Consider the following 26,873-nt stretch of genomic DNA (forward strand, 5'->3'; position numbering starts at 1 on the left):
GCGGCTTGTTCAAACAGAAGCTTATCTCCTGATACCATGTCGGGTGTGTGAATGGAGGCAAGAGGTGATTGTGCAGGTCAGCATGTGTGTGTATGTGTGTGTGGACATAATGTGTGTATGTGTTTATGCATGCATGTATAATGTGTATGTTGGGGAGGATGTGTTTGTTTGTGTAAGACTCTTTTGTTGTGGTGTGTGTGTGTGTGTGTGTGTGTGTGTGTGTGTGTGTGTGTGTGTGTGTGTGTGTGTGTGTGTGTGTGTGTGTGTGTGTGTGTGTGAGGACCTGTGAAGTGAGGACGTTGTATTTAATTGTAGGATGAAGTGAAACGGTTCGTTTAAGAGTAAATGTGTGTGTGGACTCCAGCGATTAAAGGATTGTTGTGTGACTCAGCAGCTCTTTGTTCTGGATACAAACCAGTAATTTCACTAAACCATCTGTTGATGTGATGTGACTCACGAACCGTCATGACACCGTTGTTTAATTGGCTGCTGGTGAGCTTTAATTCAAACATCCAGTTTGGCAAGAGCCAAGATGTGCTGAGTGAAGTAGGCCGAAAACCTTAACCAGTTAACTACCAGTGTTTGGAAACCTCATTAAAAAACCCATTACACATTATTCTTTACATTTTTTTAATTTAATGCATTAAAATTCCCTACTAACTTCAAATAGAAAGTAACTCATTACACCTTTAGTGTCAGGGTTATGTAATGTTAATACTTTACAGTGTAATAAACCCCACACAAATTAATAATTCACCGTGAAAAACTTTACGATTATTTGCCAGCTTCAAACGTTCTTTTGTCCGGGAGCATCAGAGCTCAGAACAGGAAGCTGGTACTTGACTTCTGTTACGATACATGTAAACGTGCTGCAGGCTGCTCATGTAGGTAAAACATGCTGCAGTGATACGTCACAGATGTAGTAATAGAACATCATTGTGTTAAAACATCGTTGTTTTGGGGCAGGAGTTCCTTTTACTCTCAGTGTTTAAACCAGAGCTCTGTGAGAGTTTGAGGTTTGATTTCACCTCTGTTACATCCTCCTGCTCCTGAAGTCGACCTGAGCAGCTGTCAGGAGTCAGTTTCACTTTCAGGCAGACGTCCAACAAAAGCAGCCGAGCAGCATTCAGACCAGCTCAGATCTGTTGTGTTCGAACATGTTGCTGTGTTGATGCAACAGAACTCCTCCCCACTTTCTCACCCACAGTCCATCATGCCATCTGTCATAATGAGACAAATCCCAGTGGACCATCAAAAACCTGATAAATGTTTTACTGGCCGTCTGTCTCTCTGAAGCCTCCTGGAGAGCCGCATCACAACCTGCTGATCAGGTGACGTCCTGAACCAAGTAGTTTTAGTTGATGCAGCCAAACATTAACGTTAAGGTCAGTCGGCTGTGAACCCTGATTTCAGTATCAGTTTGTTGAATTAAAACAAACTTATGCTGGTGAAACACAAACATGCTGATAATATCAATAACACAGCAACAGATGTCAAAACAAGTCAGATTTCATAAGTGCATTTTAAATGAAATTAAGACTCAAAAATTCTCCAATAATAAAAAGACAATAAACTAATTGTTATGATATGTTGAATAATTCAGGCGGCCTTTTCAGTCCTCTTTGTTTCCGTTGGATAACAGACGAGAGTTTGTGATTCTTTTCTTTCTCCAGATGAGATCGAGTTGACCCCTAAGGACCTGCGCTGGGTCGGAGCCTGGTGGCTCGGCTTCCTGGTGGCGTCCTGCCTCCTCTTCCTCGCTGCGCTGCCGTACCTCTTCTTCCCCAGAGACATGCCCAAAGAGGTGAGCGGAAACAGTCGGACCTGACACATAAGTTCAAACTGAACATTTTATGTTGAAACTTTACGTTTGTTTAGGATTTATTGAATATTTCTCTCTCTCGTCACAACACTGTTTATGCTCTGGTTAGGTTTGTGTCGGCACCATCACATGATGGTGCCGACATCCCGTAAAAAAAATGTGGTTTGGTCGCAACAAACAGCTCAAACTATCCTCTGTGTCCTTAAAATGATCCACTGGTGTGACTCAAACTGCGGTTGTCCATTTGGAAGCCTGGTTTGATGTAAAACCTCACTGAACTTGCACAGCGAGGTGAGCTGACGGGCTAATCTGTGAGGTGACTATCAAAATGATTACTCATGTAGGAAGTGAAGGAGAAAGTGATCTATGTCACACAACACTGAGCAGATAGACAATGATGAAGCTGAGAGAAAATTGAAATCAACAGCTTGTATTTGGCTCCACGATTACAATCTGCCCTTCACCTCCGTCCTGCCAATCCAGACACGTAACAGTCGTGACATTAAAATCGTTAAATACCTGAGAATCTAGCGTGGCAGATTCAGAGATGTGTTTTTGTGTTTATAAGCTTATTGCTTAATTCAGACAAGCATCTCACTGACTGCAGCCTGCGTGACGATGACTTATTGCATTCTCAGAAGTGATAATGATCAGCTGAGGTCAAACTGCTGCAATCAAATGATTTAATGACACTTGGTCGGTTCAGGGAGGAGGAAGGGTTCGACTTTAATGAGCTGCAGGAAATGAGCCTGAGAGGTGCAGCTGAGCTGATGTAAAAATATCTTTAGTTTTCTTTTTCATGAATATGCAGGACTAAAACACAAAGAGCATTATTATGGTTGTCTTGTAGAAGAGCCTGTGTTTTAACTGACGGTGATGTTTCTAAAGCAAATTTGACCCATTTTCCTCTGAACTTGGCCAAATGTGCACGATTGTTTTCTCATAAAGTAATCTGGAAATATCCATCCAAAATCTGAAATAAGAATAAAAATACAAACAAGGCCAGAATATTAAAGTTGTCAAGTTAATTAAGATTAACAGGATGAAAAGTTTGAATAAAGAATAAAACATGTTCATTAACTGAAACCCTGTAACCTCAACAAGCTCCAACAGGATTCTGTTTCGGTTTGCTTTGGCTCCGTCCTCAAGACAAAAACAAATGAGGTTGGATTTATGTGGCGATTGCTCAACAGATTCCTTCTAAAATGACTCCTTGACTGATAAACAGCAGACGGCAGTCAGCCAGACATCATCACTTTCACTTATAAACAGCAAATATTCAAAAAGGGATGATAAAGTTGCAGTATGTTTAATATATTTTGCAGTATTTCAACACCACAAAACATAAAATGCAGATTTGACCGGATGTTTGTCTTTGTGTGTCATTTATCATGAAGTGGAAGGAAATAAAAAACCAGGAGTGTTTTGAGTGTTCAGTCCAAAGTTCAAACCAAACTGATGAGATGTGCTGATGATTTCTACTGGCTGGTAGGGAGAGACTCCACTGGTTACATAAACAAGTCTGATTGTATGGAAGCTTATGAGAAACTGACCCCACGTCTGGCTGATAAACAGCATGACGAGTCTCTTCCACAGTAAAGTATCTGATAAAGCTGGGTGTCCTTCATCAGTGTGCCAACCTGGTGATTGATAAGTCGTCACCTCAGCTGCGTGTCTTTGGTTGTCAGTCAGATCCAATCAGGATATCTCACCTAGATCCGCCCTTTTGTCCAAATATGGTCACTTCTGGCTCCAGCAGCAGACGACGATCTAATGGACGACGTCACGATGGGTTTACACTTTATATTCACACTGAACCTGGAAGGAGAACTGTAACTGTGGTTCAGTGACCTCGGATCTCTGATCTACAGAGAAAACACCTAAAGATAATTTTTTTTTTTTTAAATATCCTCTTGACCAGCTGAGCTGTTACATACATATTTTCAGATATCACACAATACAAAGGTATTTGTATTTATCGGATCAGATGATCTTAATAGTCTAAACACTTCCTTCCTGTTGCTGATTCTTGTTTGTCCAAAAGGGCCATTTTACAAAAACATTTAATGTTGTGACTTGAATGAAACTTATTTGAGTTTTTCCATCTCCAGTGGAGTCAGCAGTGACTGAGAGGTTTGGCTCTGGACTCTGGACTCTGGCAGTTGTGTGTTTTGGTGTGTGTTTCCGTTCTGGGAGTGATATCAGCAGAACGCTGTGTTGAGCAACCTGCTGGCATGTATCGCCTCATTTGTTCAAGAAAATGTTTGCGGTTGAATGTTTTTGTTACGGAGCCGACACTCCTCCACAGACCGACATGGGTTTCACTGCAGAGTCGATAACATTACTGGATTTAAACCACCAGATATCTGACTGACTAGACGGTGGTGAAATGTCTGAAGTGTTTATTTGACAACACTGTGGACTAATTTACAGATTCAGTTTATGAAAATCAAAATATAACTAATTGATATTATGGTTTAGGTTTAGGGAACTAATTTCACCACTGAGATTAATCTTATTTCCTCATTAACAGGGAACAAACTCACGACTGGCAGGGTACTAAAGCCATCTCTCTCCAAATTAATTTAAAATCAGTTCCCAATGTAATGTGAGCCACGTCTGAGCTGGATCCAAACATGCTGCCACGAAACCAGTTGGAACGTAGATCAACCGATAAATCCAGAGTTTGTCTCCAGGCTCGGCTGCAGGCTTTGTCTAAATATGTTGATGAACATCTATCAGAGGACAAAATCAACAAAAGCAAAATGTTTTCCTGCTCAGACCTGCTGGGATCTCTGACCATGTGATTTAAAGATTCACCTTACCTACCTGGGAGCATGTTTATCCGGTGTCCTTACACAGACCTTAAAATCTGACATAGGGTGTTTTATCTAATACATCTTTGTTCCATGAGTAATAAGCTTTTCCCATAAGAGATGATACAACAGTTCAGAGCACAGCAGCCTCGTTACGCGGCATCGAGAGGACTTATTTATCTAAAGCTTACAGGCTGTGAATGTAAACCTTTCCAGCAGACTCCCTGAAAGTAGCCGCAACCGCAGACTGTGCAGTTTTGAAATCAAGTCCATCATGTGATGTTCTGCTACCATATTTGTCCAGGACGGTGCAGACGATGTGGAGTGCAGACCGGACTGTAAGCAGCAGCAGCAGCAGCAGCAGCAGCAGACAGACCAGGAAGCATCTCTACTGAAGTTCCTCAAAAGTAAGACTTCTTCTCCTCTTCTGTTTCCTGTCTGAAGAGGCTGCAGCGGAGGCAACTAAAGGATATCCACAGTGAACAGGGGTCAAGTTTCACTGTCAGCACTAAATCAAAGAGACTCCCAGCAGCTTCGGTTCTTACATCTGTGTTTTAAGAGTGTAACAATCTGCGTTCTGTCCTTAAATTATCCTCTTAGCTAAAACCCAACAACAGGACTGAGTTAGACACACGGCAGTAACAGAGTGAATAAGTGATAAAATAACGGTTTGACCTCCACGCTGTCCGTCTCCGTCCCTCAGGTTTTCCTCGCATCGCTCTGCGAACGCTGCGGAGCCCCATCTACCTGCTGGTGGTTCTGGCCCAGGTCAACCTGGCGGCGCTGCTGGCCGGACTCGCCACCTTTATGGCCAAGTTCATTGAGAGACAGTTCAGCCAGACCGTCTCCTTCTCCACCATGATGATAGGTGAGAGTGCACACGGGTCTGTGGAGCGGTTCCCCTGGGACATGTTCATTCCATGAGTTGGACCGAAGTTAAAGTTAAAACAGGACCCATGTGATCAATGTTACGGGTCCCAGGATTGGTACCGAAGTAACAAAAGAGATGTCTGTAAAATACAGAGCATGCAAATATTGTCTCACACGTTCTAATGTGAATCAAAGCTTCTATATCAGTAAAGTGCAAATTACAGTAATCCTGAACTGTCTTTAAAGAGAACACTTATTCTATAGTAACTCTGGACCCAGGCAGTTACTTTACACATAACTATCACTCATGAGAAAATATAAATCACTTCAACTGCAGAACAACTAAACATCACATTAAGGTTTCACATTTATAATTATATACTGTAAATTATCATTTTAACCTTTTCTACAGATGAATACAGTTCTATTACTCTTAACTGTTTGTTTCAGTTATTACGTGTGCAGGAGCCCAAATAAAGTATTTGCATTGTAAACATAAAACCTAGAAACCTGCCTGCGAGACCGTGCACAGGTGATAAAAACCCACAACACTGTGTGCAGCAGCCTGTCTGCTTGGCTCGAAACAAAGGCAGAAACTTCAGTTTATAAAGTTCAACAGAAGTGTCTGAAACAATCTCAAAATATTGTCACAACACTTGCTGACATAAAGTTAAACTTATAGAAGTTGACATTTATATTATTTTATCAATTACTAACCTGTAAAATACAGATAAAGATCATCAGCAGTGAAGACACATGTTAACCGTTCAACATACAGATTGAATCTGAGGCAAAAGATCCCCTGAAACAACCAGGGGCACAATAGTTCCTGTGTCACATGTTCCACCTGCATGAAATAATTAGACAGTTCACCATATTAGACCCAAAAAAATAAAGGAAATTACTTCATCTTATCAAATTAAATAAACACCAAGAGTGGTCACTATATTTTGGGGTGTACCACATAAACTTTATTAACATTTTTGTCTCCCTCATTTCTTTCTCTCAGGAGGAGTTTGTATCCCTCTGGCAGTGCTGGGCACCGTCCTGGGTGGAGTCCTGATGAGGAGGTTGAACCTTTCAGTCAGCGGTGCCAGCAAGTTGTGCACCGCCGCCATCCTGATCTGCGTGTTCTCCGCCACGCCGCTGCTGCTCATCGGCTGCCCAACACAGAGGGTCGCTGGAGTGTTTCCTCCGAGGTAGCTGCACCGCCAGCGTACAGGCAACTAGCCCAGTGAACAGATTCCACTATTAACAGAATTTAACAAGTTCTACTACCAACAGGAAATTAATTTCACTGCTAACAATTACAGCAAACTAATTTCAAAGATTATATTTGTAACTGATGAGTAATTTTACTGCTAGCATTGAACTAATGTCATCACTGGTATTGCATGAATTCAGTCACTGACGGGGAATTAATCTTCACATCTCAAACTTCTGACGGCAAACTCATTTTGCAGCTGACCAAAAATTCTTAATAGGGAACTAATTTGACCACTGATGGTGAATTAATTTAATTTTCTTGGGCGTTTTCATTCTTATTTAAAAAGATAGGTGCACTTATGTTGTTCCTGCCTATTATTGAAGGGGAAGTTAAAAACGAATGTCCTTCTTTGAAAGGTTTTCCAACAACAGACCCTTCAGACCTTCTCTTAGCAAAAAGTAGTTTATTCAAGTGTATTACAAGTACACTTATTTTATACTAAAACTGAGGCAGTATACTTGAAGTGTACTTTTTATATACTATATTTTATATTCTTAGGAAAAATATAGTGAAGTATACTTGGCTTATACTGAAAAGTATAAAGAATAGTCTAAGACTAAGTACATTAATACTTAGACTTATACTTTAATACTGAAGTTTATACTTGTACTTTATTATACTGTAACGCCCCTTGTGGACTGTGGTGCAAAGACTCATGGGTATTCTGTTGTTGTTGGTGTAAATATGGTTCGTGAATGTGATTGTGAATAAGATGATGTGTAAGACAGCTGCGGGTTAATTCACATCCTTGTTCTGTGGTTAAATTGTGTCGAGTTAACAAAGATGATAAAAATGTTGGCACCGTGAGTGAAGAGGTGCATTCTGGGAGAGACTTCTCATCTGTAAAGTTGTTTACATCTGTGATTGTGAACGTTGATTCTCTGACCAGAGCTCATCAAACTGCAAGTACTAAGACTATATTTTGACCCAAGTACAGATTAAGGTTAATTCATTGACTTTGTTTACATTTAATTTAGCAAAATAAAAATGTTTTTCACTACACACATCTGCTTTGAATATTAAAACTGTTATAAACTTACATGTTAATAAACTAAATTGTTAGTACACTAGTAGTATATAGATGAGTGTACTTGTATATTTGAAAGTGTACTTCTGTTAACTTAAAATGACCTTATAAAGTAAACTTAAAGTAAACTTTTATAAACTTACAAGTATTAAATTAGTAGACTTTCCAGTACATGGTCCATAGTACACTTGCTATACTTATACTCAAGCATACTTAATAAACTACTTTTTGCTAAGGGTTTAATGCAGCGTGTTTGTTTTCAGCTCAGATGGGTTGTCGTGCAGCGCTGGCTGTCGGTGTCCTCAGGAAGCCTTTAACCCGGTCTGTGGATCAGACGGGGTGGAGTTCAGGTCTCCCTGTCACGCCGGCTGTAGCTCCATGGAGACAGACTCCAGCAACAAAGCCACAGTAAGAACTGTTTTATCATTTCACTCAGAGGTTGTTGAGGTCGTGACAGCTGCATATGTTGCATATTTCCCCCCCCAGACATCTTGTTGCTACACGCTCTGACTGACACACAACACAGAACTCATGTCTTGAGTATAAATTCATATTGCGTGCAGTGGCGCAGAACCAGTCAGCTCTTCATTTGTATTCTGCCAGTTCCCATTTACTCTCTGAATGGTTCTTGTGAAAGTGGATGACGTCAAATCTTGTCTTTGACTGAATACCTCATTGTTTTATGCAGAGCTGCAGGCAGCTGCTTTGCCTCTTTTACATATAAACTATTAATCACTGTCGCTCCTGCTATCACACCCTGCTTATGATTTGACTCAAATGTCCTTATTTTTACCACATCGACACCTATTTCTGTGGAAGTGTTCTCAGTGAAAACAAACTGTTAACATGCAAAGTGAAACAAATGTTGAGGCCAAACAAAGCTCCCTGTGTGACCCTCAGTCAGTCCAGGGAGTGGAAGCTGCTGACAGCTGGAGTAAAGTTCACTGGCAAACTATTTCAAACACTTAACTGTTTAGATGGATGGATGGATGGATGGATGGATGGATGGATGGATGGATGGATGGATGGATGGATGGATGGATGGATGGATGGATTGTCCGTTCACTGAGCAGCAGGAAGGTGCTTCATGACAGTGTGTACATTAGGTTTTGATGTGTCTTTGTTCATGGGGAATATGAGTCCTGATGGTGGCGCTGAGGAGTCGCCCTCTGGGATGCAAGAAGATCCATCAACATTTGACAGATAATGGTGGAAATCTCTGACCATCAGAGAACCAGAGCTATATTTTTAAGAACAGGGCAGACACAGGAAGTCGTTTCCTCTGACTGCTGCATTTTATCTTATCAGTTGAATTTAACAGACTGAAAGAGAAACATTTTCATTTTAGCTCCTAGATGGGAAATGATTCAAACGGGAGGTTTTCTTTCCACTGATCTAAAAGTGAAACTGAAAAGTCTTCTCACAGTTTCATCATCCTCCTGATAATGAAATTAAAAGGAAACACTTGAGATTGTCGTCATCATGGTGACGCTAATCCTACATTCTCCTACTCGGAAGTGAAAGTTCAAGTTGGACTTCAGGCTTGTATAAAAGGCCAGATGTGTAGACAGATGTGACATTATTTCCAGATGTTTGCAGCAAATGTGAATGTTTACTGTGAACAAGAAAAGTCCAGGGCTGAAATTTGAATAAGTGAGAAGTGACTAATGACCCACAGACTGAGAAACACGTTTATCACTTCACCAACATCCACATACAGGGAATGTCAAAGCACTGTGGTCATTTCCCTGCAGCTTTAAACTACACAACCACACCGGACCTCGTCAAACAGACAATATTTGGTCTTTAGAACATGAAAACAAAAACTTCCCAGAGCCCACAGCGACGTCTTCAGATGTCTTCGTTTGACTCTTCAGTTTCTGTCAGAAGAGACAAAGAGAAGCAGCAAATCTTCACATTTAAGAAACTGGAACTGGAAAATGACTTTGACCAAGTATCAAAACAGCTGATGTCCAGTTTTCCTCTGCAGCTGTACAGACGTTAGCTGTAGCTTTAGCGACATACGCTCACCACCTCTCACCAGAAGCTGAAGTCATTTTGCTCCTGACCTCTCAGACGACTGTTCTCTCATTCAATCAATCACGAAAACTTGGACGTCTTGAACGACTTGTGGCTCAGTTTTAAATAAACGTGCTGATTGTTCAGGAGGATAAAACAATCGAATCACTCTCGGGACAAACTTGACATTTTTGGCTCATTGTTGTTTGATCACAATGTGGCTGGAATGAGTAAATGAGTGCAGTGGGCAAAGTGATATTTTGCAAAGGAAGAAGTGAACTTGAGATACCTAACAGTGCAATAGTAGGGGGCGCTGCCTCCACCTGTATCCTGACGGTGTGTGTGTCTGTTTGTGCAGAACTACACTGAGTGTCGGTGTGTCGGCGGACTCGGCTTCGCTCTTCCTGGAACCTGCGGCAGCGGATGTTCCCACCTGCTGTTCCCCTTCATGGCTCTGCTCGGTGTCACCAGCTTCATCGCCTCCTTCTCACAGACGCCCTCCTACATGATGATTCTCAGGTATGAGAGCAGGACGATACAAACGATGCTGCTTTCTGTTTTCTTAACTGGACACTTTCATTATTTCAGCTCCGGAGGTCACAGTCGCTCCTCATCCTCTTTAGTTCTGACCCAGTTACACAATCACTTTGTTTCTGGAGCACAATGGAGGAGCAGCTCACAGCTGCACTACATTAACACAAATTCCAGATGGTTATGAAAGAGCTCCAGCTTTCTGTTTTATAATTACTTAAACTGTCGAGCAGGTCAGAGAGGGGAGTGGGCTTCATTTTTCTTTCTATTCTGACTTTTTAGAGCGAGTTTTATTTTACCTTCTCGTCTCAGAGACATGTTTTGAATCAGTGACAGGAAACAGTTTAATGTTTCAAAAACGTTCCAGTCTAATGCTCCGGACTCTGTCAGAGGTCGGAATTTCCCAGTTGAAGCTTTTAACGTCTGTCCTCGAAGTGTTCCAGGTGTGTAATGCCAGAAGTGAACAAAACAAAAGAAATGACTTCTCTGGCGAGTGACTCCTCAGCTGAGCAGCAGCCGCCTGCATTAAAGATGAAGAAAAGAAAAACAACAAGACATAACAGACGTCATGATACATTTTGTTTTACAGAAATGTTATACTTTGAATCAGATCCAAACATTTCATTCACTCACCTTATGATTGTACCAAACCCTCCAAACACGTTCTCTGACAGCTGCTCCCTCATGAATCAGGCAGACAGATGTCGACTCGGAGCGGCGTTACATTGTTCTTCTTCTAGAAGGAGAGGAACGCAGCTCGTCTTAGACTGAAGATATACCTGCTTTCAGCAATGTTCAGGCGCATGATATCCTGCGTCCGTTTGGAGCATCGATTGTGCAGATAGTACGACCTTTCCTGACCCAGCTGGCTTCACGTTGGTTCGGGTGACGTGTTGGTGAAACGATGTAGTTCACTGAGCTTCAACACAAAACTACATCAGGTTTGACTGTAATTACAACAAACTGTGTGATTCAAGCTATTTGTCTTTCTGGCACAGGTCGACTGTAGCTGCGTTACTTAGCGCTCTGTGAACAACAAGGTTCACTGAGCTGCCAGCTGTCACATCATTTCTCTTCTCAAGCTTTCAGGATTCCTGTTCCCACCGTCATGGTGTTTGATTTGAAAGCATGACTGTTCACATCCATGTGAGTGAGAATCAAACCATTTCACAAACCAGATAGACTGGACTAACTCAGTCTGTTAAAAGAGAAACCGATGAATCAGTAACTGCCCTGATAGAGAGTCCTGTTCTGAAAAGGACTGACAGTCTGGTGCTGACGGCAGTTAAGCTGCAGAACTTTTGAGATACATTTTGTCAGATAAGCTCCGTTCAAAGAGTTCTGAATGATCTGTCAGCAGCTCCTGTTTGTACTGTTCACTGGATGACTTTCATACTAAGAGAAAACTTAAAAACAAGTTCTGCAGAGACAACGAGCTCTCAGATAATCAACATGTTGTATCCTGTAAATCAACCTGAGTCTTTTAGTGTTTTCATGTTGCTCAGCCTGTGTTGATAAGCAGCCAAACTGCATCTAACTTCTGGTTGTTTGTAGTCCACCTGCATGCACCTGTCGCCTTCTCACCACACTCTGTGTTTGCCTCACCTGTTCCACACCTCTCTGAGGAGTCCACACACCTCTGACCCAGACAAACTAAACAAGAACAGGAACAGAGACTTGAAATGAGACAATACCAAGTCAAAACCCCTCTGACTGCATGTTATCATAGGAAGTGCCATCAACATTCCTCCTGCTGCTCAGATCTGTTTCAGCACGTCCACAAACCAAACACACGGACAGAAACTCTCGACAACCAGCATCTTATGGAGTGTGTTGTTTGTGTCTGTGCTGCAGGACGGTGCCGGCGGAGGACAAGTCGTTTGCGGTGGGAGTTCAGTACATGCTGTTCAGAGTGCTCGGTGAGTCCACGAGTCATCGGCAGTAACTGAGTCACGCATAGTTCCCTTTGAGCAAGGCACATCAGGTCTGTGGGTCGAAGGAACAGTTCACACATAAAGTGAAACTCAGTCATCTCCTCCTCCCTCCATGCTGATTCATTCATTTCATTTCCCTCTCCTGCTTTTCTCTTTATGACAGTTTCTCCCCTTTTCCCCTTTAATGTGTCACAGCAGCACAGATTCTGCACAGCAGCTCCTCGTCCTCCTCAGTGAGTGAGAGAGAGGAGAAATAATATTTGATAGATGGATTCACATTTCTCTGTAGAGTTTTATAGGAAAGGGGCAGTAAAATCTGTCAATCACAGAGGTCACAGACTCAAAGAAGCTGACAAACAGCCTGCGTGCTCCTGTCAGGAGGGCAGCGGTTACACATGAATGAATGAAAGGTGAAACTAAAAGTAAAAAGTCATTTATTTGACATAGAAACACTGTTACAGTTTGCTCACCAACAGTGCAGGAAACACACTCTCAAATATTTCAGGGTTAAGAACTCCAAAACCTCCGTTTAGTTTCAAACTAAAGACTACGACACTTCACCTGACTTTATATCATCAGGAGGAGGAGACGAGGACTGAGTTTACATTTTTGGGTGAACTGTTCCTTTAAAGACTCAAACCTGCAGTATTTTCACTGATCTCGTTTATATTTAACAGCACCTTTTAATACCTCTGTTAGAAAAATAAAAGTTGTCAACTGCTCACAAAATCAAAAATATCAGTAATAAGTAATGTGTGTGTGTGTGTGTGTGTGTGTGTGTGTGTGTGTGTGTGTGTGTGTGTGTGTGTGTGTGTGTGTGTGTGTGTGTGCGTCTGTGTGTGTGTAGCGTTCATGCCCGGCCCGGTGTTGTACGGCAGCGTCATCGACACCACCTGCATCCTGTGGGGTAAAAAGTGCGGCAAACATACTTCCTGTCTGTACTACAACCTGGACCGCTTCAGACAGAGGTGAGTGGATTCACCTTTAACTCTGATCACAGGTGACACAGGAACACACCTGAAGCCTCATCCCGGCTGGATGTGTCTCTCTAGTGCAGGTGGGAGGAATGAAGGTCTGTGAAGGTGATCCCGGCTCATGTGATTGACATATGAAGAAGCAGCTCCTGTTTGCAGTATAAAAAAACTCAAACTAGCCCTTTAAATATCTTCAGATAATCTGGACTGAGGTTGAAAACCACCAAAACAGGAAATGACATTTCCTGTCCTGTGGGTTCAGGCCAATCACAGACAAGAAGTGCCGTCCCACCTTTTGTGTCATCTGAACTGTTGCCTCCGTCATCTCAACCAAAGAAAAGTTTTATTCATATGAACTCTTTAATATTTGCTTTTTTGTGGCTTTGACTCTGCTCCAAAGCACCAAAACAACTGTGTGTGTGTGTGTGTGTGTGTGTGTGTGTGTGTGTGTGTGTGTGTGTGTGTGCAGGTTCCTGGGTGTGCAGGTGGTGTTTGTGTGCGGCGGTCTGCTCTGCTTCCTGCTGACCATCGTGGTCCTGCGCAGGAGGGCCCGACTTCAGGAGCCACAGCCGGAAAGCAAAGGCGGGTACGAGCTGGTGAACGGAGAGAAAACACCAGAGAGCGTTTCGTCCAAAGAAAAAGAAGTGAAGGGCATCAAGACCTGAAGAAACACCAGAGAGGACGAAGGGAAAGAAAGACAAAGAGGGGCTGAAAGAGGAGAATAAAGACGAGGAGGAGATCAGAAAGATCGTTTGAAAGCTGAAACCAAAGCTGTGAGTCAAGTGTTTCTCCTTCCTCCCATGTAAAGGACCAGTCCGCCTGCATAACCAGGCCAAGATACTCTGTGATGTTTTATATTTTTGTACATCTAATACTCAACACATAATCTGCATATATTTTCTAGTGGTGGAAGAAGTGTTTTCTACTCGTCTGAAAGGAGAAACAACATATGTGCTCAAAGTACCAAAACAAAAGTCACTCTTTGTGCCGAGTGGCCCACTGAAAACAACACGCGATGATTTATTGGATTATAGTTACTGATCCATTAATGTGTTCACTTTCAATCACAGCTAGTAAAAATGGAGCTCTTTACCTTTTTTCTATGAGACTATGATATTAATCACAACAGATGAGAGCAGCCAGACTCCAGAGCAATTTTACAATTTTATTCACTTCCCCAAAGAGCGAAGGACGGAAAGAGAAGAGATCTGTGGCTTTAAGTCGAGTGTCATCACAGGTGAGTTGATGATGTCACTGAGAAAATGACGTGTGAGCCGATTGTGTCTGCAGGTGAAGTGAATCAGAAAAGAGCCGCTGTAAAGTTGTAACAACAGTTTTTAATGTGAAAACAAAAGATTGGGCTGTAAAACGCATGTTTTTCAAATGGAGTTTGGTTCATCAGTCTGTTTTATTGTTAGTAACTGAGTTATGTTATAAACTGAGCTGAGCTGCCTTCACAAAAACACTGAAAAACTCCATATCGGCAACACTGAGTCGTCAGAATTTGGATTCACCATCTCTCAGATTAGACAGGCTGTTTTTACCCAGGAAGGGGCGGGGCATGGCGAGGCATGGTGGGGCATGGCGAGGCATGGCGAGGCATGGCGAGGCATGGTGGGGCATGGCGTGGAGCGATGGATGAGCTGCTCTCACCTATAATCATCATCGTCTGTTGATTTCACTTTGTGTTACTCTGAATGATCACGCAGGTCGTAACTGAGCGCTGAAGAAAGATGTAGTGAGTAGAATTATAGAAAGTACAAATACCTCAAAACTGTACAGGACTTGAGTTAATGTACTTAGTTACTTTCCACCACTACATGTTTCCATGGGGGTTACTGGTGTTTGTACATAAGCTAATCAATAAACTGTGACATTTATGAACATACATTCTGTTTTTACACGACACAGTGAACCCGAACAAACAAACGCCTCCAACTTATGTGTTTAATAAGCTGCTGAGAAACTTTTCCTCTGTGAATGATCTGTGAATGCAAGTTATTATCAGAAATTGGTTGCATGGATGAGCAGGAGGCTTTGAAGCCAGTTTGCATGTGACTTAAACTGTGTAATTACATGCTCACGTGACTGCGGCCCAACAAGACGATTTTCCACAAGCTAACATTGTGAAAGAAGCATCTCTAAAACAGTGGACACATTTCTGAGAGTCACAACCGCCAGACGTGACTCGATTCCTGTCAGGATTTGAGCCATTCGGTCCGATAACATTTAGAAAGTCTAGAGGAGCCACGTCGTTAAATTATTTTAATCCCATTCGAGTTAGCTGGGCGCTAAACCAGAAGTTAGCTCGGTCAGTGAGCAAGTTACATTAAAGCTGCGTCCAGGTTTAATTCAACGTGCTTGGTTGTGTCGTCCACCATTTCTTGTCTCGTCTCAGCCGTCAGCTGTTGAACAAAGGTGTGAAAATGTTCCTGACATAAACTGTAAAACATCTCAAAGAGCTGAAACACCAAAACATTCCTGTCTTTGTTCATCGATGAGTGAAAACACACTTCACTCTTCACACTGTGGAAGATGTTTAATAGATGTGTTGACATCCTGACAGCGACTGTTGGAAGAATTTAAATACTAAATCTCTTAATGTTTTGTTACGTGTTTATCAAGCCGACAGATGCTGTGATCAGTCATCAGACTCCTGATCAGCTGTCTTTGTTTTTTAATATTGCTGAGTTCATGTCTTTATATACATGCATTGAAAACAGAGCTTTTATTTTGAAAAAAAACAATCATATATATTTTGTAAGAAAAGAACATTTATAAAAATAATTTTTAGTTATTGGGACTTTTGTCACACTGATGATCTGCAGCACATTTTTAAAAACATCACAAAGAAATTAACTTTGGACTAAATGAGTTCAGTTCTGCTGATCCGGACCTGCAGCGACAGACGGGACCGTCAGTCAGAACCTTTTTTATAAACATGCTTCATCTTTTATTGACATTCATAAAATGACATGTTGGCGTTTCACTCACTGTAAACTGTAAAAGTTGACTGAGTGATCAGTCGTCTTTACTCGATGTTTATGAGGTGAGATCACTTTGTGTTGTTTTCCTTCCTTTTGTCTCCTCTAGTTTAGTTTCCTTCTCATTTCCTCATTAAAATCGATGGTGTGTTTTTCAGTTTTGTATCTTTCGAAAAGTTCAGTCCTGAAACTCTGACAGACAAAGAAATGACAGATGATATCGCGGCTGATTGAAAGTGTGTTTCTGTACAAACCTCGTGTTAGTCTAGTTAGCCAACAAGCTAATTACTTTAGCATGGTTTCCTGTGATGTGTTCTGGTTCTCCTGCTCCTGGTTCGGAGGTGAAGCTCATTATTGAGGTCGTTCTGAATGTTTATGAATCTTAAACTGAGCCGAGAAACGTGAAGCCAGTCTGATTGAACTGTAATAAACCTGAATAAACACACGTTTGGTTTCTGCTGCTTCTGTGTTACGACTCTTCTCACATGACGTGCAAATTAAGTTTATGATTTTTAAGATAAGATGATTCTTTATTTTTACAGCAGCAAAGAAAAACAACTATAAAAATAAGAAATGAGCCAACACGTGTTCATCTTCTTCACGTATAAACACAAACTGTTCTTCTGAAATAAGAAACATGAATAATTAACTAAAATAGAGACGCATCACTTTTGCTTTTGCTCCCATTTTTTAAGAGTTCAGTAAATGATGACGCTTTTTACGTATTGTAAACAATCTCAACACAGACACAGATTGTTAAAGTCTGTGACAGTGGGAACTTCTGTCTCCTGCAGAGACGATCCTCCACCTGACAGGTGAAGCAGATCAACACGCTGATGAAACACCTTGATCAGTGACAGGTGTGCTACGTCCAGCAGAGCTGCTGCGGCTCAACGTTTGTTTCACTGTCAGCGCGGTTTGAACACTCTGGATGTAAAAATGAAGCATTTTTGAATTTGTCTTCTGATGGTTTATTGGCACTCAGTGACAGATGACATAAAAAAGTCTTCGTCACAGTTTATTATAAAACATTCCTGAGCTCTGATGAACTTCTGCCGGACGTGTCGAGGCAGCAGGTGGTGAAAATGATGCCAGCTTGTTTTCTGCTGCAGGCTCGAACATGAACCAGTCGGTCTGTTGAATGTTGGAGGTCTGAGAATCGTTTCACCTGCTCATCAACACTGAACGCTTCAGTGCAACAATCCAAGATCCTCTGAGCAGTTACACAACTTATCTACTGTATCAAATGTTACAAAGACACAGAGACTCTGAGAACATTAACAGTCATCATCCTGCAGACATCTGATATCTTAGAGTCTCTCGATGAAATCTGACAGACAGGAAACAGTTCCTCAGTGTAAAGGTCCATTTCGTCATGAAGACGAGCGACAGTCTGTTGTCAGAGGAAAAGAAGAGGAAGTGAGTTTTCCTCCTGAACGTGTTTTTCAAGGACACAAAGCTTCAATTTGTCACATTATGAAAATAATTATGTATTACGCCTGAGTGATCAGAGGTCACAGCACTGGGAGTTTATAAAGTGTCTCCAAGTCAACAACTCACTAAACTGACACATTTGTTAAGGGAGTCTGGGGACTTTCTCCACGGGGACAAAGAAGTCGCCTATATTGTTCCTGTTTAGTGTCTTTGTAACATGTGACATGTTTAGATCAATAACACGTTTCTTCTTTCATAAATGGAGTGTGAATGAGTAAAGGTAAGATGCACCTTGGACTAGTAGTAGTGCAGCAACAAACCGGCACTTTTTACAAGGAAAGATACAACTTGATGTATTGAATTTAATGCTGAATTTACAAGAAGACTCAAATAATCAAGAATCTGTCATAGGAATTGTTTCACATAGTTTATAAAGTTTCTCTTAACTCAACAAATCACTAAATTGGGCAATTTTTAAAGGGAGTCTGGGGACGTTCTCCACTGGTGTCAAAAAAGTAGCTTATTTTGTCAACAACATGTTTCTTCTTTCATAAATGGAGTGTAAATGGTGAAATCAGTGTAAACAGTGAGTTCAAACAGCTGATCAATGTTGGCAGGTAAGACTTTAGCACTTTAGACACAGAAGCAGACAGGCTGGTACAGACATGCTGCCACAAACTGACACTTTTTACAAGGAGACAAACAACTTCAGCTGCTCATTTATATTTCTAAACTTTGGACTGTGCCAGGCTAGCTGTTTCCCCCTGCTGCCAGTCTTTATGCTAAGCTAGGCTAACAGCAGCCTGACTGAGCACACACACATCAAGATGCTCACACTCAGAAAGAGAAATGAACGTCTGTATTTTCTAACTCCTCTTTTCAGGTTTGTGGTTCGACTCCGGTGTAAAAATATAAATGTGAGTTCCTCAGACGATCGACCTCCTTCCTCCTGACCTCTGACCTCTGACCTCTGCAGGTTTCCTGTCGTCTGCACTTCATCAGTGATTCTGTCACAGACTGTTCCCTCTTTGACCTCCTGCTCAAGTGTTTTGAGCAACTCTGGTCACCGGTTCAAATCCCTAAACTCAATTAGAAAGTGACCGATGAGAGTTTATGGACTATAAATATTTTCTGAAGGCTATTATAGGAATATAAACATATAATATTCAAACACCTCAGATATAATTAGTATTTCTGTATGTGTAGGTTTGATGGCTGATGAATGTTTGTGTTGTTTAGAGGGCTGCAGGGGTTTTTCTGTGTTTGTCTCCCTCTGGTGGACGCAGAGCGTCACTGCATGTCCAGAAGAAATCAGGGTTCAATAACTGCAGTAATACAGAAGTTTAATGTGTAAATAAAGATTGCATAACACACAAAGACGAGCTGGTGGACCAACCCTGGATAACTCATATAAAGTGTAGTTACACATTATTAGATTATTTAGTGTCGAACAAACATTGTAAATGCCTCCGTCACATGTTGGTCCTCCAGTTTGAAGATCGTTCTACACAAAGCTCTGACTGGACGTTTGACAGGATGATAGTTTCTTTTATTTGTTGGATTCAGAGCTTCAGTCTCTGGAGTTTAAACGTCCCACATCAGACTGATCCACCGTCATGAAGTGGCTCAGAGTCTCCAGCAGGAACTTCTTGCTGCATCAGCATAAAGAATCTGATCACTAAGACTTTAGAGAGATTACTTCAGGTCATTGTGACGGTTTTTCTTCCACTGAAGACTGAGACTGATGTCCAGGACACAGAGAGGATTCATGAAGCTTTCAGCCTCCAACTCTTCTTCTCTGTTTTTCCTCTCAGTCAGCTCGCTCTCCGCTGGGAAACATTTCAGAGACCTCAGGAATCTCAGACTGTGTGGAAAATCCAGACCACATGTGTGCACCACACACACACACACACACACACACACACACACACACACACACACACACACACCTCATGTGTCCTGAGTTGTTCTGTTTCTTCCTGATGTGTATGAAGAAGTTTTTCTTCTTCTGTGCAGGAGACTCTGTTTTTAACGTCAGTGAAGAAGAATGTAGAATCATTTCTGCCAACATGTCGGTCCAACATCTCCTGCAGACGAGTCATGTGATCAGATTCACATGTGGAGAACAGATCAGAAACTGAGCTGCTGCCTCGGTGTCTGCAGAGAAGCTCCAGTCTGTTAAAGTTTGACAGAGTTAATCTGAGTAATCTGACCACAGCCTCAGATCTAGTTTGTCATTTTTTTTCTAGTTTTTTTGTAGTTTCTAGTTTTTTGCATTTAGCCTGAAAAAAGAAATGCTGTGCAGACAGAAACACTGTTCTCTCTGTGTCATGTGCCCCCTGCTGGTCATGAGCGGCGTCACATTTCTCATTATTTCAGCCGAGACGTTCAGCTGAGTGTCGCGTGGCTCGCTTCATGTCACTGGGACGCTTGTTGAAAAAAAAGTTTTAGTAAATATTTGTTTCATCAGCAACGGACAAACAACATTTCCCAGAAGCCCCAGACAGGTTAAACATCCCTGCTGGCAGAAACGAGTCCCTCAGTGAGCTGAATCAGATCTGAGGTCAGATAATCTTCTGCAGGAGTTCAGAGACAGAACAGGTGAGTAAAGTTAAGAAGACCAGCAGTTCTGCTCAAACTCAGCACTCACCACAGATTCTCTCTCATCTCCATAATGTTAAAACTACTGTGTAATCTGCACTTTAATCCCAAAAATTAAAAGTTAATCTCTTAGTTCTCCGGATCAGAGCAGAATCTGCAGTGTTTATTCCTCCAGAAGTTCTGGATCTGCAGCGACTCTCTGCTCCAGAGCCGCCGTGACTCAAACATCAAACATCTCTCGCTTCGAAGTGAAAACATGACTTATTCTGCATTTAAGAGAAGTTTATGAAAAACGTTACGTTATCAGAAGTTCAATGAACAAATCTGACGACACAGAAAAAGAGACACGTTTCGTTTCATTGTCGTATTTATTTTGCTCGAACAAATGACAATATCTGATTTCTTATAAAAACGATCCTTTAAGAAACTCGTCGGTGTGTGTGTGTGTGTGTGTGTGTGTGTGTGTGTGTGTGTGTGTGTGTGTGTGTCCATCAGATCAATAATGTTTCAACATGAAAAGTAAAGAATCAAATTAAATCAAATATCCTCACAAATATCTGCCACCACAAACACCTGAATCCCTCCTAGGACCTGCTAAGAGTGTGTGTGTATATGTGTGTGTGTGTGTGTGTGCGTGTGTGCGTGCGTGTGTGTGTGTGTGTGTGTGTGTGTGCGTGCGTGTGTGTGTGTGTGTTACATTGTCAGGGTCTTGGGGTTGACCACCCTGCCAATAAATAGCAGAGCCCCCGACACTTCGTCTCGGATCAGGTAGAGGAAGGGGCGGTCCACCCTGTAGATCAGGTGGCTCGGGGTCGAGGTGGTGCCGGGGTATTGGTTCCCCTCGGGCGCCGTCTCCATGACGACCTTGTGATGGACGCTACTGAGCTTGGCGGGTAGCGCCGAGATCTTCTCCAGGTCGGTGTCAGCGAGCCACTCGGAGAGACCTGCAGGGAGGAACAGAAGGTGGAGGACAGAAAAAAGCAGCAAGAAGAAGAAAGAGGAGGAGCAAGAAGAAAATAAATGACATCATTTCCTGTTTTACAGAGAGCCATGTACGCAAGTGTTGCATCAAATATACTCAAGTTTGCAGATGATATTTTATTCTATTTCAAAGATTATGGAAAATTAGTCGACAACTATATTAATTACAATTCTTTTTCTAAATAAATGTTTTCTCTTATTTTTCTGCTTTTCAAATCTGAAGGTTTGTTGTTGAACACAATCTTGTGATCTGGAATATACAGTCACCATGTTCAATATATTCATGGCATGATTAACATGTTTTTTTTTAGTCTGAAGGTTTATGTCATCATATGCTTGTTGCAGGTTATTTGGAAGTTGATCTCTACATGTCGTGTTGCTTCAGGAGGGTTTTTATGTATAAATATCAAAATAATCTCAAACTCTCAGTTAAACTCTCAGTTCTTGCTTGATGGTGAAAAAATAACTCATTACACTTTTATTAGACACAGTAACCAAGAAAATACCTCAGTGAGAACTTTAACAGACAACGTTGGACGTTATTACAAGCAGGAAACACGTCGTTGTCGTCATAGTGTTTATTTTTAAAGAAGCGTTTGGATCTTTATTTGTTTTACACCTCAAACACCGACGTGTTCGCTGGACTCACCCAGGTCGCTGAGCAGTGGCTGCAGGTCTGTGGAGTAGCTGAGCTTCAGCGCAGGCAGCGTCAGCGACACCTGGGCAGGAAGCAGCGTCATGGAGAGGTCCTGAACGAACTCGGCGGTCAGACTCTCCTCCAGCAGCGTCATGTTGGAGGTGACGTCATCCGGCAGGAAGATGAACATGCTGACGTCGTTCTGCATCTGGATCTGAGCGATCTGGAGGAGAGACGTTCATTCTGGGGGATGAAGCGTAACATTCTGAAGACGCGTTTCAAAGAAACACTCACCACGCAGCTCAAGTCTGAGTCAGCACCCATCTTCACAGGGTAGTTATCCTGTTGCATCATGGGAATGCGGACTGAAGCGCCACCATCTACCTGGAAGTTCTCCATCGCTCCACTCTGACCGAAGCGAGTCACCCACTTCCCTGTTCGCAGACAGAAAACTGAGTCATTAGCAACATCGTGATTTTTATTCTGAACATCAGTCGAAATGAATCTTTAGTTTCTGAATCGCTTCAGTGAGTTTCTGCAAACTCACACAAGCGTCGGAGATGTTTTACTTTACTTTGAGAGGAGGTTTCACTCATGGAGGAACACTGAGCTGGACTATATACTGTAAACTGATAACATTGCCAAAGATGCTTGATTGATTTGTTTGTGAAGAGGGTTCACTCTGGACTGAACTTTGGAACAAACTGAATTTCTCTCTTTTGTTGCTCATTGCTAAATCACTGATGGCTGCTACTGGTGTTTTATTTTTGCAGAACATCATCTGAACTTGTCATAAAGCCGTCAGGATAAAGTTGAGCTGTCGTAAACTTACTTTTTAAAGAAGGGAAAATGTTGTCAGGACAGACAACACAAAAAAATCTTTAAATGGAAACCAATCATGGAGAGCAGATGTAATTAAATGTGGAGGACTGAAGGATTCAAACAGCCACCAGCTTCCCTGTCAAAGATTGTGAGAAACCTGACGTACCTTTAAAGTAGCCGGCGCTCACGGTGCTCACTCCGAAGTTTCGGGGGAAGGCCGAGGTCAGGAGGCTCTGAACCTTCCCGCCCGTCTGCTGAGACACCCAGCTGTTGACTTCATTCACGTCTCTGGCGGCTCCCTGCAGACCTTTAGGACGAACTCCATACTGCTGCTCCACCAGCGCGAAGAACTCCTGTTTCAGACGAAGTCCTGAGAGAAATAATAATAATTATAAAACGTTTAAGTGAAAAGAGGCGTGATTACGCGTGAATCTCTGATGTTTATACCCAGTCGCTAAAACCCCTCCATGAACTCACGTCGGTCCAGGTAGATGCGTGCCGCGGTGCTCAGGCCTTTGCCGGGCGCCTTGACGGCAGTCAGCAGGTCCTTCAGGGTGTTGTGGAGCTGCGGGTCCTGCAGGTTGTGGTACCTCAGAGCCCGGAACAGCTGCCTCTGAGCACGCTCAGACCCTCCTGAGGGATTTAAAGACTTAAAGTGAGCTCACATAATTCAGATTCAGGTTTCTTTTTCTGCACTTGGTGCTTATTTCCTTCTATGTGACAGATGTTTCCCCGGAGCTAACCTCCAGCATGCTTTTAAACTGTGCTGGATGTAGTTTGTTGTGTGTTTGTCACCCATGGAGAGCTGCGTCAGTGCCGCCGACACGCTGATGGGGGCCAGGAAGATGTTGGTGGAAGCGTCGCGGCTCGCCAGAGAGCGGAACAGGTTGTAGCCGAAGTCCGACGTAGCGGCGCCCATCTTAGTCTGAGGGGTGGTGAAGAGCTCCACATGTTCCTCCTCTCCACCCGTCTCCTCGCCTCCTGTGTCCGTCTGGAACAGATCAAGACGGACGTGAATCCAGGAAAGCAGAAGATGATGTTTCTTGTATTTTGCAAAAGACAGACTGACACGTTTGCTCCGAGGCTGCGAGTGAGATTTGTTAAAGCCAAACTGAAAACATCATGACATGTGAGCAGGTGATGTGGATACCTGAGCCTCACAGAAGCTCAGCACGACTCCAAACACCAGCAGGAAAGCTGTTCGCTTCATCCTGGAAGAGAAACAAGAGAACAGAGTTTTTACACGAGACGCAGCGCAAGAAAACCTTCAGAAGAACAGAAGAAGAAGTAGAGGTGCATCAAACGGCTGCTGACGGTCCAGAGGAGACATGAAATTATCCACAACAGTCGCGTCAAGACAGAAAATTCTTCCTGCATTTGAAGAGAAAGACGACGTTCGGAGCCACGTCATTGTTTCATAACAGTGTTTTATATAATTGAGGGGAAACGCCACAAAATGATCGTCCCTGCTGCTGGAAATTATGTTTGTCCGCAGCATAATTACGCTGCAGTCAAACATAATCACTGTCAGGATTATGCAGCATTTCTTTAAGTGAACAAAACAAACATAAATGTGTGTTTTGTTCTCTTACAGTTACATAATCCTGACAGTGTCCTGTGACGGCTCAGGTCCGGCCAGGAACAAGAGAACTTATAGAAAGTTTGTTGATAAAAATCTCATGAACTCTGAAGTCCTGCAGCCTGAACGTTACCAGCCGCCAGCGTCCACTCGAGGTCACAGCAGCTGATGAGGCCTTTTTAAAAACGTTTTTAAAACCAAACTGTAGGCATCGACATACCTCAGCATTTTATTCAGTTCTGCAAAGACAAACTCATCCTGCATCAGAAAACTACAAAGTCAAAACAGCACAGAGCTGAAAGAACGATGGCTAAACATCAGAGAGACGGAAACCCTGAATGTGTCACAGAACTGAGTGTCTGACGTCTGTTCCATTTCTAAAAAGCTGAAAAAAATATATATAATACAGACAGAAATGTATAAAAAGGTTCATAGAAACATCACTGAGGGAAAATGTAATCATCCAAATGACTTCCTGCAGGTGTCGTGTTCGTTTCGTGGGTTTATCAGCTGTTCAGCAATGTTCCTGCATCATTATGATATTAATCATCTATGAAACATGTCTACAGAGAGACTGTGAGTCAGTGTTTGAGGAGACGGAGCTGAGATTATACAACCAGTGGAAACTGAGGACGGATCGGATCATCGCTGCAGTCTGGACCCGACACACAGAACTTCACTGACACCAAAACTACTGCTGTCTTAAAAACTGTTTTCATGTAATTATGTGACAAAACCTTCATCTCATAAACACTCAGCAGCTCCACACACACACACACACACACACACACACACACACACACACACACACACACACACAATGTCTCTTTGTTCGTCTGCACACATCTGGACCTGGTTGTCTCAGTTTCACACAAAAAAAACAAAAGTCTGTCCTCTGAACCTCAGACCACACACACACACACACACACACACACACACACACACACACACACACACACACACACACACCATGCATGATGGGAAATCCAGACGGTTTCGTCCTAAAAGCTCCGAGGCTGCAGTTTCTTCTCACTCACACTCTGTCTTTGCTTCCAAACGTCCATTAAATGATCTGAAGTCATTAAATAAAGATTTCTCTCGCACGTTTAAATCTTTTATTCTATTATTATTATATTCTAATATCAACATGTGTTGTCTGGAAAACAGTGACTGAAACACAAACTGATCCTGATGTTGATTCTGACTCTTCTTCTCTTACAGGACGAGACGATCAGAGAAACGACAGAACGAACTGGTGATTATCGTTAAAGTCACGTTTGCTTCTCTTCTTCACTTTCACCAGAGCGTGAAGGCAGCAGAGGATTGTGGGAACTAAATCAATAGGATGTCAGTTACAGTCATGGCTGTCTGTGAAGATTTTGTCAAACCAAACTAACTTCAGTTCGTTCACATCTCATGAAAATCACAGAGCTGAAGAAGTTTCAGGTGGATTTTTTTCCATCAAGTCAGCAACTTCCAGACGGATCAGGACATGTGGGGCGTCACAAGGACCGTTAAACTTTGAGTTTGTATAATCTGAACTGCTTCCTCTGTGAGTCTGAACAGGTCTGATGGAGACCTGCAGAGTCCTGAAGCGCTGACACAGCAGATACCCAGTCTGAATGTTTTCTCATTGGCTGATCATCAACTCTGTGATACCTCAGCACAGATTCTTTTAAGGTCACGACCCTGAAACGATTCCAGTGAACTGGCACGCAAAGTCTTGAAATAACCTGAAATAAGCTGACGTGTCAAAGTTTTACATATTTCATCACATATTTCATTTCTTACATTTGTTTCCTGAGACGTCAGACACAATGGAAATGTAAAGATTAAAGTGTAAGTGGAGTGAACCCGCGCTGACACCGAGGACGCTGAAATCAGAGCGATTATATAATCTGATCGATGGGAGATCGACCGATGTGATTGTGTTTCTTGGCACAGAGACGCTGCAGAAAGTTCATGTTTCAAATCTTTAACAAACAGTCTTAACGTCTCAGCGTGGGTCTTTATTCATCTGCAGATCTAATAAACCTGTTTCATTCCTTTAGACCCTCAACAGCTGGCGGGATGTCAGATCCACCAGTCAGAACAGAATCAGGTAAAATGTCACTTTCTGACCGTCAACCTCAAAGTTAAACTCTTTCCCGTCTCTGTATTTATTCATTAACTATGTTTTAAGCTGTGTGTTCTTGCCCTGTATTATTCAAGTTGTCCTGCTGTTGAACTCTTTTGTATCTGACACCATGTTAAATCAGGACACGTGTCAAAGGTTAAATGGATAAATAAAAGTCAGAGAGCTGTGAGTCTGACTTCTCTGCAGCTTCATCTAACATTCACTCCTCTTTCTGTCTCAGACATCATGCAGCTGAATGAACTGAACATTAATGAGCATCTAACGAGGCTGCAGAACAAACGTCTTCATGTGTGGAAGCGCGTCCTCACCTCTCCTCGGTCCGGTCGGTCCACGTCGTTCAGTCTCCGTCCAGCTGCAGATGAGACGACGCTGCTCTGCGCGGAGCCTCCTGGATCACCGGGGCGCGTCCCCGAGGCTGCCAACGGAGCGCCGGGAGCG

At 42.5% G+C, this 26,873-nt stretch overlaps 2 protein-coding genes across 4 annotated transcripts in view; one reads left to right on the top strand and one right to left on the bottom strand.

Annotated features, from left to right (window-relative positions):
- slco2b1 (solute carrier organic anion transporter family, member 2B1) overlaps positions 1–16,705 on the top strand; it is a 41,802-nt gene extending 25,097 nt beyond the window's left edge. For all 3 annotated transcript variants that reach the window (XM_037118657.1, XM_037118658.1, XM_037118659.1), the window contains 9 exons: positions 1,674–1,804; positions 4,943–5,045; positions 5,342–5,506; positions 6,518–6,707; positions 8,066–8,210; positions 10,180–10,340; positions 12,207–12,271; positions 13,134–13,254; positions 13,730–16,705. In XM_037118657.1, the coding sequence (XP_036974552.1) occupies positions 1,674–1,804; positions 4,943–5,045; positions 5,342–5,506; positions 6,518–6,707; positions 8,066–8,210; positions 10,180–10,340; positions 12,207–12,271; positions 13,134–13,254; positions 13,730–13,925 (1,277 nt within the window). In that variant the 3' untranslated portion in view covers positions 13,926–16,705. The remainder of the gene's footprint in view (positions 1–1,673; positions 1,805–4,942; positions 5,046–5,341; positions 5,507–6,517; positions 6,708–8,065; positions 8,211–10,179; positions 10,341–12,206; positions 12,272–13,133; positions 13,255–13,729) is intronic.
- A 3,919-nt stretch (positions 16,706–20,624) lies between these two features.
- Positions 20,625–26,873, bottom strand: serpinf1 (serpin peptidase inhibitor, clade F (alpha-2 antiplasmin, pigment epithelium derived factor), member 1). The gene is made up of 8 exons (XM_037119646.1): positions 26,744–26,873; positions 23,870–23,930; positions 23,515–23,710; positions 23,197–23,352; positions 22,886–23,089; positions 22,192–22,331; positions 21,910–22,120; positions 20,625–21,223 (listed from the first exon to the last, which is right to left on the bottom strand). Exons 2-8 carry the CDS (start codon positions 23,927–23,929, stop codon positions 20,973–20,975), a joined length of 1,218 nt encoding a protein of 405 aa, XP_036975541.1. The 5' UTR covers position 23,930; positions 26,744–26,873; the 3' UTR covers positions 20,625–20,972.

Source organism: Acanthopagrus latus, chromosome 13 (assembly GCF_904848185.1).
Source record: "Acanthopagrus latus isolate v.2019 chromosome 13, fAcaLat1.1, whole genome shotgun sequence".
NCBI lineage: Eukaryota > Metazoa > Chordata > Actinopteri > Spariformes > Sparidae > Acanthopagrus > Acanthopagrus latus.

Bases quoted from the DNA above. Each gene is read 5' to 3' on its own strand.
- serpinf1 (XM_037119646.1), bottom strand. From the start codon at position 23,929: ATGAAGCGAACAGCTTTCCTGCTGGTGTTTGGAGTCGTGCTGAGCTTC. The intron at 23,353-23,514 runs GTGACAAACACA...TAAATCCCTCAG, and splicing joins ACTGACGCAGCTCTCCATGG to GAGGGTCTGAGCGTGCTCAG. The intron at 21,224-21,909 runs GTGAGTCCAGCG...TCCTCCCTGCAG, and splicing joins GCCACTGCTCAGCGACCTGG to GTCTCTCCGAGTGGCTCGCT.